The sequence below is a fragment of the Gopherus evgoodei genome, chromosome 2, assembly GCF_007399415.2.
Source record: "Gopherus evgoodei ecotype Sinaloan lineage chromosome 2, rGopEvg1_v1.p, whole genome shotgun sequence".
NCBI lineage: Eukaryota > Metazoa > Chordata > Testudines > Testudinidae > Gopherus > Gopherus evgoodei.
In genome coordinates, this window is record NC_044323.1 from 245,500,867 (window position 1) to 245,517,014 (window position 16,148).

At 41.9% G+C, this 16,148-nt stretch overlaps 1 protein-coding gene across 1 annotated transcript in view; it reads right to left on the reverse strand.

The window, feature by feature from the left end:
- The window catches only part of SNX16 (sorting nexin 16), a 44,621-nt gene that overhangs the window by 4,666 nt on the left and 23,807 nt on the right, over positions 1-16,148 (reverse strand). Inside the window, 1 exon segment of the mRNA XM_030553366.1 lies at positions 1,824-1,893. Coding sequence (XP_030409226.1) covers positions 1,824-1,893 — 70 coding nt within the window.

A 16,148-nucleotide genomic window follows, 5' to 3' on the forward strand; every position in this document is an offset into this window, starting at 1 on the left:
TTCTATACATGAAAAGAGATCTGATTTTACATTACATTATGGTTTAAAAGTTAATTCATCTCATTGACTATGGTATAGTAAATTCACCTTAATTTACCTAGGCCATTAGAAACAAATTGTCAGTTTAGCATGAGTTTTGTTCACACCTGTTCATAGCAGGAATAGTCTTCCAGAAAACACACAGCACCCAATGAAACCTTCACAATGAACATTTTCAGTGAACCCCTAACAATGACTCCAATTAACCAGGCGTTCCATTTCAGGAAGCCATTTATGTGGATTCTGTTGCATTTTGCAGAAGGTCAGAGTATTCAGGGTTTAGCAATTGGCCATTATATATGTACAAATAGTGTAAAACATTTATACGAATTCCTTACAAAAGCTAGACTAATGCACCTAAATGTGTGTCACATAAATAGTCCACAAAGAAAGAAAAACGTACAGACTGAATTAAGATTCCACAAAGCAGCTGTTAATTGTGCTAAATGGGTACAAAAATAACCCTGGAATATGGATTTCCACTAAAGACAACATACCTGCTGCCCAAAAAAATTATTGAAATCTGCATGGGACTAAACACTAATAAGTGTACTATGCAAATTCTTAGGCTGGCAGGTAGATTAGCGCTAACAGAATCCAAGCTTGAAATACCTATCAGGAAAATATGTGTATGATCATCATCACTATGAACAGAATGCTTGTTTAATGAGCATGAACTAGTCATTCAATTAGTTTGCATTATTAAAAATGGTTTATTTTTACCTCAGAGTTTACAATCAAATGGTTAACACGAAAACTGATTTCACCATCTTCTAATGAAAGTGTATATTATACAAAATGATACACTGAATCCTTGAAGATGTGCACAACAATGCCCAGAGAGACATGGTCAGAAGTTGGGTTCCAAGTTTCTTCAGGTGGTAAAAATGGGTCTGGCTGAAGGAGCTGCATCTACAGTCTAGCTTCCACCAGCATTAATATGAGTTCAGTTGAACCAGTGAGATTCTTTTAAAATTCCCCAATGCAGATATAGCTTTGGACAGCCATGCCTCAATTTGTTTATGGCTTTATGGTCTCAACCATCACTTCAGACTGCATCCAGAAACAAACTGACAGCATAAATTACAATGCATCAAAGTAATGTGCTCCCTGCATTGCTGAAGTTTTCACTGAACGGAAATTCAAGCAAGGGAAGACTGCTGCCACAACAGACAGCTCAGTCTGAATCAGAGTTATTTTATCTCCAAAGTAACTCAACATGAGAAACATGCAATTCTTTTACTAAATGTAAATGGCCTGGATTAACCATCTGTTCACCACTTGGAATATTCCTGCTGACTGGGACTTTGCCGATGCTACTGTGAAGCCAGAAAACTAACTTGTACAACTATGACATACAATTTCAGTAACTTTATCCTGTAGTTTGTCATACTCTAAACTAGACCTTTGCCACTAACACTCTAGCTATCTTCTTACCCACTTCACGTGTGCCAACAACTAGTATACTGTAGCAACCCCTTGGGACAAAGTACATTTAAGGATCATTGTATCAATAGAAGAGGACAAAAGATTATTAATGGGCCCAGATCATTCAAAAATGGTTGGTCAGTTTTAGAATTAAGCATAAGCATTTAGTGCTTTCTGATTATGAAGAATGAAAGTCTATTCCAGCTACACAAGAAAAATGCCAGATGGGAAACAAATGTCTTAGTTGTAACATTCTGCTTTATTCCGCCAATATTTTACAATATTCTAAAAACAAACATGATTACTGTTCTATATTTACTATTTGTTCTTGTCACATGATATTAGATAGCACTTACCCTGCTCTCTTCTAGGCTATCAAATGGACCTGGTGGATCATCCAAACAAAGAAACTCTCTCACTGCAAGGCTTCACCAAAAAACAAAAAATGATATATATATTGAGCTGAGGTGTAAAAGAAACATGCAACAATATCTAAAGATGAACACAACTGAAGGGTTTCTGCAAGTGACTAATGATTTTGTTAATGAAAGGAAACAACGCTTTCATATTATTCCCAGCAATATACATAAGTGTTTATATACTCTTCTTTTTATGTGAGCCATGCTTGTGTGTTTAGTCAGTAACAGTACTTAGATACGATATGAATTTCTCATAAGCTTTTACATCCATGCATAAGTTATGAATTAAAAATATATAGGGGAGTTTTTAGCTTAAATGAGAATTTCTGAGCTTCATGAGAGAAATTTATCATTTTGATAACAACTGACATTCTACTTCCCAGGCACCTTAAATATTTAACAGTAACGTTCTCCTGGTTATTTTTATTTATATATCTATATAATATAATATAAATATTAAAAGGTGAACTAAAGTCACTACAGTACTATTTAGTAAGAGCTAGAACAGGGGTCCCCAACGTGATGCCCGCGGGTGCCATGGCACCCATGGGGGCATCTAAATGTGCCCGTGTCCTGGTCAGCAGTGGAGCATCTGCCGAAATGCTGCCGAATTTCTGCGGTGTTTCGGCAGTGACATCTCTCGATGACGTCAATTGTCAGCAGCAAGTGGCGTCATTGAGAGGCGTCGCTGCTGAACCGCTGCAGAAATTCGGCAGCAACGCCTCTTGATGATGCCACTTGCCGCCAACAAATGACATCATCGAGAGGCGTCGCCGCCAAAACGCCGCAGAAATTTGGCGGCATTTTGGTGGATGCTCCACCGCCGCCACGGTCCTTCATTTGGCGCCTGGCAGACGAAAAGGTTGGGGACCACTGGGCTAGAACCTACACATGGATCCCTCTAGGAATGCTCTTCTTCAGTTACATCAATGGGGCTCTGCACAGATACAGTGGTACACAAAGATGATCTATTTGCAGAATCTTGGTTTAAAATCCCAATCCATTAACCAATACACAGTAAAAAAAATTACAGGTACCAAGTTTGGTGTTACGTGGATGAACTGCATGTAAGTGGGTTATGTTATGTCATTACAAAAACCTATTTTATAGATGACATTTGTAACTAATACACATTCATCTTTAAAAGCCAGACATTTCCTGTGCCAGAAACTAGAAGTTGACAGCAAGAGTTAATGTCTGCATTCCTTTGTCTTAGTGTATGTAATTATTAATTTGAGCTCTGAGCATGCTCATTGAACTGCATAGCTTTTGTACATTTCTTGAAAAAAGAAAAAATTAAAAAATATTAATATTAAATAAGTTAAATACTTAAAAAAAATATTTTCTCAAATCTCTCTCCTTCCTTGATTGCCAAGACCTGACTTCCAGGGTTCTGGTTTACCCTGCTACAGATGATATCATCTTTAACTTGGATTAAAAATAATGTCAAGAATGCAGTTCCTTACACCCTTTAAGTGTCTAAATCTAAAATTGGTGCAGTAGAAACACAAGTCTGGGCCCCTAAATTCATATTCCCCCCTTCATTCCCTACAGGTTGCATGCAGGGAATGCCATTTTCCATTTCCCTTAACCACACCGAAATCTGAAACACAGGAACAGATTCAGTGGAACAGCACACGTAAAACTTAATGGGAACAAGTTTTTTTCACCTACTTGTCTAATTAATCAACTTTACTTAAGACTGGCAAGCAAAAGAAATGCAGAAACACACTCTCCACCCTATGCTTAACCATTTATTTTACTATTTTTTCTTCTTTCGGTTTTTCACTCTGCAGTCCACAAGTCTAGTGGGACAAGACTACTATACTCCATTTCATTGCTGGATTGTCAAGTATGTTCCTAAAATGCTTTTTTCAACTCAGTTTTGAATGACTAGTTGTTATTGCTTCCACCTTCCTGTTCGAGAGACCTCTCCCTCTTTGGAATTATTTTTGCCAATATGAAGTTTAAATTCCCACTTGCCCCAATCACCTCACTTTTTAAATCACAGTAGGCAGCAGTACCCCTTATACCACAGTAAACAATTCCTCTCTGGGAAATCAGTTGGCTGTTATCTAGATTAAGTGGAGGTTGGAGACCATGTTAGAGACTCAATATTGACTCTGAAGTTAAGACTGCATCCAGACTTCCATTACAGGCCTTAATTTTCAAGCCTCCATCCCACTCAAATTATGACCAGTGTAAACTATTTGTCCAGAGTTTTCTGCAATTAAAATAGTTTTTCCTAAGAACTGAGTCTTAAATATTCATATAGTACTTGAAATCACTATGTAATCCTATCAATTGTGGCCGGATCTTATCCGACTGCTAATTTTAGATTTGCTCCAACCATAACTGATTGGATTGATCTACTAGAGTGATCTATTAATTTTCCAGAAAAAATAAAAATCAATCCAACACTTTTCACATGTAAAAACAGTTATTCAACTTCAAAGTTGGATCAGCCTGAAGAACAACCATATTAGAGCAATGTGTCAATTTGTTTAGTTGACTGTTTAAACAGCTGACCCTCTTTTAACAAGGTTCTATAGTCCATCTTTATCTGGTTGAACCATTATTTTCATAAGATCTGAGCTGTGTTGAATGAGATTGCATATGGCTAACGCGGAAGCATTATTACATAAAAGCACTGCAGCTCACCATTGTCCTCTAATATCTTCACCCTTGATTTCACAAAGTTCAATCCAAATGTATTTTAAAGTATCTAGTTTCAAAATTATTTTGGTAGTAATTCTATTACACTACAAAATGTGGGATTAGAATAATGTGACAAATACCGTAAAGCTCTTATTGTGTGGAAAGAGGATAACCAAAAAGCATAATAATTACATTTAAGTACTCAGTCTGCTATATAAATACTTCTATTTATAATAGGTCATATAAATTCTTTGGTGTCTCTGTAGAGCAGCTTGTGGGAAGTCCTCTGATTTTCTACTGTAAATTTTAAGAAACTAGAAGTTATGGCTACTATTTACTGCAACTTCCTTGTGAATGCATTTTAATTTGTATTACTATGGTGATTAACTTTAGTTTCACTGCCCTATCCCCCCTTCAAACAGGAACTTTAGAGAGAAAGGAGAAGGAAATGAGAGCCTCTTCCTCTTTTTTTTATCCCTACCCTTTCACACCATAATGGGGAAGGGAGTTTCCCCTCTCAGATTATCACATAGAATCATAGGACTGGAAGGGATCATGAGAGGTCATCTAAGTCCACTCCCCTGAACTCATGGCAGGACTAAGTATTATCTAGACCAGGGGTTCTCAAACTCCATTGCACCGCAACCCCTTTCTGACAACAAAAACTACTACACAACCCCAAATGGGGGACTGAAGCCTGAGCTCGCCCGAGCCCCACCACCTGGGCTGGGGGAGGGGGCAAAGCCCAAGGGCTTTAGCCCCAGGCAGGCGGCCTGTAACCTGAGCCCCATTGCCCACGGCTGAAGCCCTCCAGCTTCAGCCCGGCATGGTGGGGTTCAGGCTTCAGACCCGGACCCCAGCAAGTCTAAGCCAGCACTGGCAACCCCATTAAAATGGGGTTACAGCCCACTTTGGGTCCTTACTCACAGTTTGAGAACCATTGATCTAGACCATCCCTGACAGGTGTTTGGAGATCTTTAAGAGCAGGCTAGACAATGATGGAGAGTCTACAACCTCCCTAGGCAATTTATTCCAGTGCTTAACCACCCTGACAGTTAGGAAGTTTTTCCTAATGTCCAACCTAAACCAGTTACTGCAATTTAAGCCCATCTCCTTAACCTCTGAGGATAGGATAAGAAGCAATTTTTCTCCCTCCTCTTTGTAACATCCTTTTATGCATTTGGAAACTGTTGCATTCTCTCTCAGTCTTCTCTTCTCCAGACTAAACAAACTTAGTTTTTCAATCTTCTCTCATAGGTCATGTTTTCTAGACCTTTAAACATTTTTGTTGCTCTTCTCCAGACTTTCTCCAATTTGTCCACATCTTTCCTGAAATGTGGCACCTAGAACTGGACACAATACTCCAGCTGAAGCCTAATCAGCACGGAGTAGAGCGAAAGAATGACTTCTCGTGTCTTGCTTTTAAAACTCCTGCTAATACATCCCAGAATGTTTGCTTTTTTAGCAATACTGTTACACCGTTGACTCATATTTAGCTTGCGGTCCACTATGACCCCCAAATCCCTTTCCGCAGTACTCCATCCTAGACAGTCATTTCCAATTTTGTGTGTGTGCAACTGATTATTCCATTTAGGAAGCAACACTTTTCATTTGTCCTTATTGAATATCATCCTATTTACTTCAGACCATTTCTTCACTTTTCCCAGATCATTTTGAATTTTAATCCTATCCTTGAAACCACTTTCAACCCCTTCTAGCTTGGCATCATCCACAAACTTTATCAGTGTACTCTCTATGCCATTATCTAACTCACTGCTGAAGATGTTGAACAGAACCAGACCCAGAACTGATCCCTGCGGGACCCCACTCAATATGCACCGTTCAGCATGACTGTGAACCACTGATAACTAGTCTGGGAACAGTTTTCCAACCAGTTATGCACCCACCTTATTCTAGCTCCATCTAGGTTGTATTTTCTTAGTTTGTTTATGAGAAGGCCATGTGAGACCGTATCAAAAGCCTTACTAAAGACAAGATATATCAAATCTACTGCTTCCCCCTATCCACAAAGCTTGTTATGTCAAAGAAAGCCATTAGGTTGGTTTGACACTATTTGTTCTTGATAAATCCACACTGATTGTTTATCACCTTATTATCTTCTAGGTCTCTGCAAACTGATTGCTTAATTATTTACTCCATTATCTTACTGGGTACTGAAGTTAAGCTGACTAGTCTAATGCCCTGGGTTGTCCTTATTTCCCTTTTTACAGATGGGCACTATATTTGCCCTTTTCCAGTCCTCTGGAATCTCTCGTCTTCCATGACTTTTTGAAGATCATCGCTAACGACTCAGCTATCTACTCAGTCAGCTCTTTGAGTATTCTAGGATGTATTTCATCAGAACCTAGTGACTTGAAGACATCTAACTTGTCTAAGTAATTTTTAACTTGCTCTTTTCCTATTTTAGCCTCTGATCCCACCTCATTTTCACTGGCATTCATTATGTTAGATGTCCAATCACTACTAAGCTTTTTGGTGAAAACAAAAAAAAACCCTGAAATTTTTTAAATATTAACATTATAATTATTAATATTTAGTAAGTTTAGACTTTAGGCTTCTGCCCTTTTCACATTTTCTGTTATTGTTTCCCCTCCACCCCGCCCCAATCGAGTAACAGGCCTATCCTGTCCTTGGTTTTCCTCTTGCTTCTAATGTATTTGTAGAATGTTTTCATGTTATACTTTTTATCTCTAGCTAGTTTAATCTCGTCTTGGGCCTTGGCCTTTTTATTTTTGTCCCTACATACCTGTAGTATTTGTTTATATTAATCCTTTGTAATTTGACCTAGTTTCCATTTTTTGTTGGACTCTTTTTTGAGTTTCAGATCACTGAAGATTTCCTGATTAAACCAGGGTGGTCTCTTGCCATACTTTCTATCTTTCCTAGATAGTGCAATCGTTTGCTCTTGTGCCCTTAATTTCTCTTCGAAAAACTGCCAACTCTCTTTAACTGTTTATCTCCTTAGACTTGCTTCCCATTGGATCTTACCTATCAACTACCTGAGCCCTGGTGTACAATACGAGTTTAGGTCGAATTTAGCAGCATTAAATTGATTTAACCCTGCATCCATCCACAGCCATTTTTGTCGACTTAAAGGGCTCTTAAAATTGATTTCTGTACTCCTCCCTGACGAGGGGATTAGCACTGAAATCAACCCTGCTGGGTTGAATTTGGGGTAGTGTGAACGCAATTAGACAGTATTGGCCTCTGGGAGCTACCTCGAGTGCTCCATTGTGACTGCTCTGGACAGTGCTCTCAACTCAGATGCATTGGACAGGTAGATAGGAAAAGGCCCATGAATTTTTGAATTTCATTTCCTGTTTGGCCAGCATGGTGAGCTGATCAGAACAGGTGACCATGGAGTCCCAGAATTGCAAAAGAGCTCCAGCATGTACCGAATGGGAGATACTAGATTTGATTGCTCTATGGGGAGACGAATCCGTGCTATGAGAACTCCATTCCAAAAGACAAAATGCTGGAATATTTGAAAAAAATCTCCAAGGACATGAAGGAATGAGGCTATAACAGGGACCCACAGCAGTGCCATGTGACTCTTAAGGAGCTCCGGCAAGCCTACCAAAGAACCAGAGAGGCAAACAGCCGCTCTGGATCAGAGCCCCAGACATGCCACTTCTATGATGAGCTGCACGTCATTCTAGGGGGTGCCCCTACAACTACCCTACTCCTGTGCATGGACTTTGTCAATGGATTCTCAAGCAACAGGGATGCAGATTTTGGGGAGGAGGACGATGATCATGAGGAGGAGGAGGTTGAAGATAGCGCACAGCAAGCAAGCGGAGAAACTGTTTTCCCCGACAACCAGGAACTGTTTTTCACCTTGGATCTAGTACCCTTTCACCCAAGGTGGGCTCCTGGACCTTGAAGGAGGAGAAGGGACCTCTGGTAAGTGTACCTTTGTAAATATAATATATGGTTTAAGAGCAAACGTGTTTAATGATTAATTTGCCCTGAAGACTTGGGATGCATTAACAGCCAGTATAGCTACTGGAAAAGTCTGTTAATGTGTCTGGGGATGGAGCAGAAATCCTTCAGGGACATCTCAATGAAGTTCTCCTGGATGTACTCCCAGGGTCACCTGGCGGAAATAGGGGAATTTTATTAAGGGGACATTCAGAGGTGGCCGTTCCTGCTGGACTGTTTGCCTGTGGCTGAACAGAGAATTGGGTGTGTGTGTGGGGGGGGGGGGGGTTAGTTGGGTTTGTGCTGCACGTTAACCTGAAAACCGCAGCCTCTCCTTTTAAATGGCCAATCCAATAGGTGCTTGGTATGGGAAATGAAGGCACTGCTGTTTGAAACCATCCCCACGTTATGAAGGTTAAAGAAGTCAAAAGACTGTGGCTTACCATGTCTGCCTGCATGCCAAATTCTGTTGCCTGCCAGCCCTGTGCGTGTGATTCCTCACACCAAGCCGGCAGGCCCGCAATATAAAAGGCAAAATGCAACCTTGTAAAGAAAGCACAAGTGCTATGTAACGTTAACAGCTTGGTTCAAAGTGAAAGAGTCTACCCATTGATCTCTAAAATGTGTCTTTTTAAATACTACTCTCCCTTTCTTTCCTCTCGCAGCTGCAAAGGTTTCAACACTCCCAGTATCATCTCCATCCCAGAGGCTAGCAAAGATTAGAAGGCAAAAAAATATGCACTCGTGATGAAATGTTCTCTGATCTCATGCAGTCCTCCCACACTGAAAGAGCCCAGCAGAATGCCTGGAGGCTGACACTATCAGAGTGCAGGAAAGCACAAAATGAATGCGAGGACAGGTGGCGGGAGCAAGAGGAGAGATGGCGGGATCAAGATGATCGGTGGCATTAGCGTGATGAGAGGAGGCAGGAAGCAATGCTTAGACTACTGGAGGATCAAACTGATATTCTCCAGCGTATTGTTGAGGTGCAAGAAAGGCAGCAGGAGCAAAGATCGCCGCTGCAGCCCTGTGTAATCAACTGCCCCCCTCCCCAAGTTCCATAGCCTCCTCACCCAGACACCTAAGAACGTGGTGGGAGGTCTCCGGCCACTCAACCACTCCACCCCAGAGGACTGCCCAAGCAACAGAAAGCTGGCATTCAGTAAATTCTGAAGTGCAGTGTGGCCTTGTCCTTCCCTCCTCCCCGCCTCTGCCACCCCACCTGGTGCTTCCCTCCTCCCCCACACCTCTCAGCTACCTTGGCAGTTATCTACCCATTTGTATGACAAATTAATAAAGAACACATGAATTTGAAACAACAATGACTTTATTGCCTCTGCAAGTGGAGATCAAAGGGGGGAGGGGAGAGCGGTTGGCTTACAGGGATGTAGAGTGAACCAAGGGGGTGGGTTTTCATCAAGGAGAAACAAACAGAACTTTCACACTGTAACCTGGCCAGTCATGAAACTGTTTTTCCAAGCTTCTCTGATGCACAGTACACCCTGCTGTGCTCTTCTAACTGCCCTGGTGTCTGGCTGCGCGTAATCAGCGGACAAGCGATTTGCCTCAACCTCCCACTCTGCCATAAACATCTTCCTCTTACTGTCACAGATATTGTGGAGTACACAGCAAGCAGTAATAACGATGGGAATATTGGTTTCGCTGAGGTCTGAGTCAGTAAACTGCGCCAGCGTGCTTTTAAACGTCCAAATGCACACTCTACCACCTTTCTGCACTTGCTCAGCCTACAGTTGAACAGCTCCTGACTACTGTTCAGGCTGCCTGTGTACAGCTTCATAAGCCATGGCATTAAGGGGTAGGCTAGGTCCTCACGGATAACCATAGGCATTTCAACATTCCCAATGGTTATTTTCTGATCTGGAAAGTAAGTCCCTTGCTGCAGCCATTCACACAGACCAGAGTTCCTAAAGATGTGAGCATCATGTACCTTTCCCGGCCATCCCATGTTGACGTTGGTGAAACGTCTCTTGTGATCCACCAGTGCTTGCAGCACCATTGAAAAGTACCCTTTGCCGTTTATGTACTGGCTACCTTGGTGGTCCGGCCTCAAGATAGGGATATGCGTTCCGTCTATCGCCTCACCACAGTTAGGGAATCCCATTGCAGCAAAGTCATCCACTATGACCTGCACATTTCCCAGAGACACTACCCTTGATAGCAGCAGCTCAGCGATTGTGTTGGCTACTTGGATCACAGCAGCCCCCACAGTAGATTTGCTCACTCCAAATTGATTCCTGACTGACCGACAGCTGTCTGGCATTCCAAGAGTGCTATCGCCACTCACTTCTCAACTGTGAGGGCTGCTCTCATTTTGGTATTTTTGCAGTTCAGGGTCAGGGAAAACAAGTCAAAGTTCCATAAAAGTGCCCTTACGCTTGCAAAAGTTTCGCAGCCACTGGGAATCATCCCAGACCTGCAACACTATGCAGTCTCACCAGTTTGTGCTTGTTTTCCTGGCCCAGAATTGGCGTTCCACAGCATGAACATGCCCCATTAGCACCATATTCAAATTGCCAGGGCCCGTGCTTTGAGAGAACTTCGTGTCCACGTCCTCATCACTTTCATCACCGCACTGCAGTCGCCTGTTCGGCTGCTGTTTAAGTTTCCGGTGCTGCATATACTGCAGGATAATGTGCGTGGTGTTCACAGTGCTCATAACTGCCACAGTGATCTGAGTGGGATCCATGCTTGCCATGGTATGCCATCTGTGGAAAAAAGGCACCAAACTACTATCTGCCGTTGCTCTCACAGAGGGAGGGGCAACTCATAACATGGCTTATAAGGCTGGCTTACGGGGAATTAAAATCAACTAAGGGGGCAGGTTTGCATCAAGGAGAAACACACACCACTATCACACCGAAGCCTGGCCAGTCATGAAGCTGGTTTTCAAAGTCTCTGTGATGTCAGGGATGGAGAATACACCAGGAGCCTTGGGAAATTATTCTAATGGTTAACTAAATTACAAACTGTTAAAACTTTACACCTTTTTTCCAGTTTGAATTTGTCCAGCTTCAGCTTCTAGCCATTGGATCATCTTATAGCTTTCTCTGCTACAGTGAAGAGCCCATTATAAAATACTTGTTCCCTAGGTACCTACTTAAGACTGCAATCAAATCACACCTTAACCTTCTCTTTATTAAGATATATAGACTGAGCTCTTTGAATCTCACTGTAAGGCATGTATTCTGATTCTTTAATCATTCTCTTGGCTCTTTCTGAACTCTTCCAATTTATCAACATCCTTTTTGAATCCTGGTTACCAGAACTGGCCAGAGTATTCCTGCAGCAGTCACACCAGTGCTTTTCTAATCTAATCGCAAACAGCCTAGTCAGCAAAGAGCACCAGTGTGCTTTTAAACGTCCAAAGGCACATTCTGCCACCATTCTGCACTTGCTCAGCCTATAGTTGAAATGCTCCTTACTACTGTCCAGGTTTCATGAGCCATGGAAGCAAGGGGTAAGTGAGACTGCACAGTGCTGCCGGCTAGGAAAGCAGCCTGAGGCAGAAGCCTCCAGCTGGCATGATATTCCAGGCAGGACTGAATCTCTATTAGACGAAACTTAAAGAGAATGACCTGGAGTCATTCCCATTTTTGTCTAGGCACCCCTGACCAACCTCACCGAGGTCAGCCAGGAGCACCCATGTCTGCCTAAACGCCCCCGATTGACCTCAACGAGGTCAGCCAGGAGCAACCAGGAGATGGCGGCAGATGGTGCAGTACAACTACTAACCGTCTTTGCTAACTTGCAAAGGCAAGGAGCTGCAGCTGTTGCTGTGTAGCAATGCAGTACCGCGTCTGTCAGCAGCACCCAAGAGACATACGGTGACAGTGAGCTGACCGGGCTCCATACTTGCCGTGGTATGTCATCTGCACAGGTAACCCAGGAAAAAAGATAAGAAATGATTTTTTGCTGTTGCTTTCACGGAGGGAAGGGGGCCTGACAACATATACCCAGAATTACCTGCAAAAATGTTTTTGCCCGATCAGGCATTGGGAGCTCAACCCAGAATTCCAATGGGCAGTGGAGACTGCAGGAACTGTGGGATAGCTATCCAAAGTGCAATGCTCTGAAAGTTGACACTAGCCTCAGTACTGTGGACACACTCCGCTGACTTAATGCGCTTAGTGGGGGGGAGGGGGGACACAACCTACTGTATAAAATCGATTTCTAAAAAAAATCAACTTCTATAAAATCAACCTGAATTTGCTAAACTCTACCTTCTTGAAATCCATTACTTTTATTGTACTGTTTTCCCTCCTACCATTCCTTAGAATCATGAACTCTAACATTTAATGATCACTTTCACCTAACCTGCCTTCCACTTTCAAATTCTCAACCAGTTCCTCCCTATTTGTCAAAAATCAAATCTAGAACAGCCTCTCCCTTTGTAGCTTTCTTCACCTTCTTAATCCCTCTGCAAGGCCCTTTGCTTCTCCTCACAGCTATTACTACATGATTCCCTCTCTCCCCCCCACCCCCATCCTATTACTTATCTATAAATAGGCAAAACAGAAATAGGCAGCAGTACCAAGTGAAAGACGGAGCTGCATTATGCCGCATGTGGTGGGCGGGGGAGGCAGATGAAGCAAGCACATGTGTCAAGCTATTCTACAAACCTCAACAGCAGGAAACTGAGTGATTCCCTTTTAGACTCCCCCTAGGGTAGGGTGGCGGGACAAGAGAGATGCTGCTGCCTCTGAAGAACAAAGCACAGCTGAGTCCCCTACTTAGCAGGTTAGACTCCTTTCTCTCTTATTACATGGATTTGCAGGAGTATGTTAAGTTTTGTAGGTGGAGAGCTCAACCTCCAATATGGGTCATCGGCAGGATGTAAGCCCATGACCTTAAAATCCACAGCATAAATTTCTTCCATTTCAGCTATGGACAAACCTTTAGAAGACGACATGTCACATAGTTTTCCAGTAGTTACACATCTCTCAGACAATACTGGAATGTTAGGTACCGGATTCCTGGTGTTGGGAGTAGAGTGATACCTCATCATCTGGCATATTCCTTCTGAAAGTCAGCATGCCCAAGTGGATCTGTCATATTTGAGACTGGATTGTGATGTGATCTTGTGCAATTTTTCAGGTATCTTACATGTAAAATGTGTGAATAATGATTATTGACCCTTTGATAGGATATAAGATCTTGGTTAATATGGGTTGTGAAGTGTGCTGAAACATTAACAGCAGTTGGTGGAAGAGCTGAGAAAACAACTCGTGGTCTCCTGGCTTGTGAAACATTGCACTAGGCTATAGGATATCCTGTAGTGGAACATCTCTCTCTCTAAGATGCATGACAGACCTATTAAATATGAGAGTCACTGTGAGATGTCAGACCCTTGATAGATCTACAGATGCGTGGCAGCAGAGCAAGGGCTTATCTACACTAGAAAGTTGTACCGCCATAACTAATACAGATATAGTTTTACCCCAGTACAACACCCATAGTATGGACTGTTCTACCAATATACAGACGCTTTATATGGTGTAGTTATTCCTTTACACCGGTATAACTTCAGGCACACTAGAGCTTTCCCTAGTGTAATCATTCTGTTTTTGTTTTTTAAAGCCACACTCTTAATTAAAATAATTACTTCAATAAAACTCAAGTGTAGCTCAGGCCTAAGAGACACTTGCACAGCATAATAACCAGTGCTGCAGTTTTGTGGGACTCAACCAGCTAGAGGCAAGCAAAACACAAGATTCACAAAAAACACACTGAATTTAAAGACAGATGTACAACTTGACCAAGTAACAGCTGTCAGAGCCATAACTAAATTTCCTGATTTTACTTCATATAAAAACACGTTCAGTAAAGAGTTTTGCATGCAATTTCTTCATGATGGTGGGGTTGAAAGAATGTGACTGTTTAATTGTGCACACATACATTCTCAAACAAGCCTCAGAGCATTTTTATGAACGTGCACATTCTAAACATAATATCCAACAGTCAATTCAAATACCATGAATTCTGGACCAAAAATGTATCCCAGAATGCACAGCATACTACAGAGTGCATAAAATTGGATTGCAGACTGAGGTGACCAGCAGGTTCTTGTGATACAGCCATCATGGTGGCTAATTTAAGTACTTAAATAGTACCCACTGCCTTACAATCTGAATACCACCCAACTATTTAAAAATAGAAATAAGTCTTACTTCTCAGCTTGATTAATAGCTTGATTAGTTTAACACTCTCTCCTCACCAGGGTCTACATAGGAAAAACTTACTGAGGAAAAACTAAGCTAAAAAGGCTTTGCATTTAGTTCTGAAAGCGGTGAAGGCCATGAGTATTCTCTTGTGGGAGCAAGTTCCATAGTTAGATCCAGCTTCTGTGAAACTGCTGTCTGCTAAACTAACATGCCTTCTCCTATTGGTTAACAGTTCCATTTTTCTGGTGGAATACAGCTATCATGCAAATAGTCACGTAGTTAGGACCAATCCCAAAAAAGATTTTGGAACAAGATGCCTTTCAGTCAAACACACAATAGAAATTTTTGCACTCTCTGCAAAAAGATATTTATGATAAGGAGACTTAAGCTTGGTCTACATTAAAAAATTATGTTGGCTTACCTACATTGGTCAGGGATATGAAAAATCCACACCCCTGAATGGTGTAGTTAAGCCAACCTAACTCCCAGCGCATACAGTGCTAGGTCAATGGAAGAATTCTTCTGTCAACCTACCTACTGCCTCTCAGAGAGGTGGATTACCTACACTAATGGGAGAAGCCCTCCCATTGGCACAGGTACTGTCTAGTACACTGAAGTGCTACAGTTTTGTGCTGCTATAGCATTTCAAGTGCGGACAAGCCTTAAGGGCTTGTCTTCAAAGCTAAAAAAAATCTGCCTTTTTCACCTCAGGGTAAACAACATGCCTTACCTATCCCAAGGTAAAAAACACTGTGAAGACAAAGCACTTCAGTTTTAGCATGAGGTAAACTTGCCATGGTTAACTGCTGGCAGGGGCATAGGGCTGTTTACCTCATGGTAAAACTGAAGTGCCTGGTCTTCACTGCTGTTTTTTATCTCAAGATAGCTAAGGCATGTTAAAGCAGCAAAGAATCCTTATAGACTAACAGACGTTTTGGAGCATGAGCTTTCGTGGGTGCATGCAGACATGTATCTGACGAAGTGGGTATTCACCCACGAAAGCTCATGCTCCAAAATATCTGTTAGTCTATAAGGTGCCACAGGATTCTTTGCTGCTTTTACAGATCCAGCCTAACACGGTTACCTCTCTGATACTAAGGCATGTTAATTAACCTGAGCCAAAAAGGCAGCTTTTTTAGCTATGAAGGGCTGAGGGGAAGAGCACACGATAACATTCATACAGTCTAAGGAAGCAACTTGATGGCTCCTTTCTAAGTGCAAAGCCCTGAGAAGGTGAAAGAGATGGACACCATTTTCCTTTCTTCTGGAGACTCCCTTTGTTTCAATATATGCTACTGTGCAAAGGCTCTCTAATCTGTACTTCTCCCTCCTAGCACGCACTTCAATCTCTTCTCCTTCCTCAATCACTCCCCCACAAAATCTTAAAATTTTATTTGTTAGTTACTTTTGCTTCACAAGAAGAGGGTACAATTATCCTCAATTCAAAAGTCTCATATCAGTGGGACTCTAGAAATTTTTT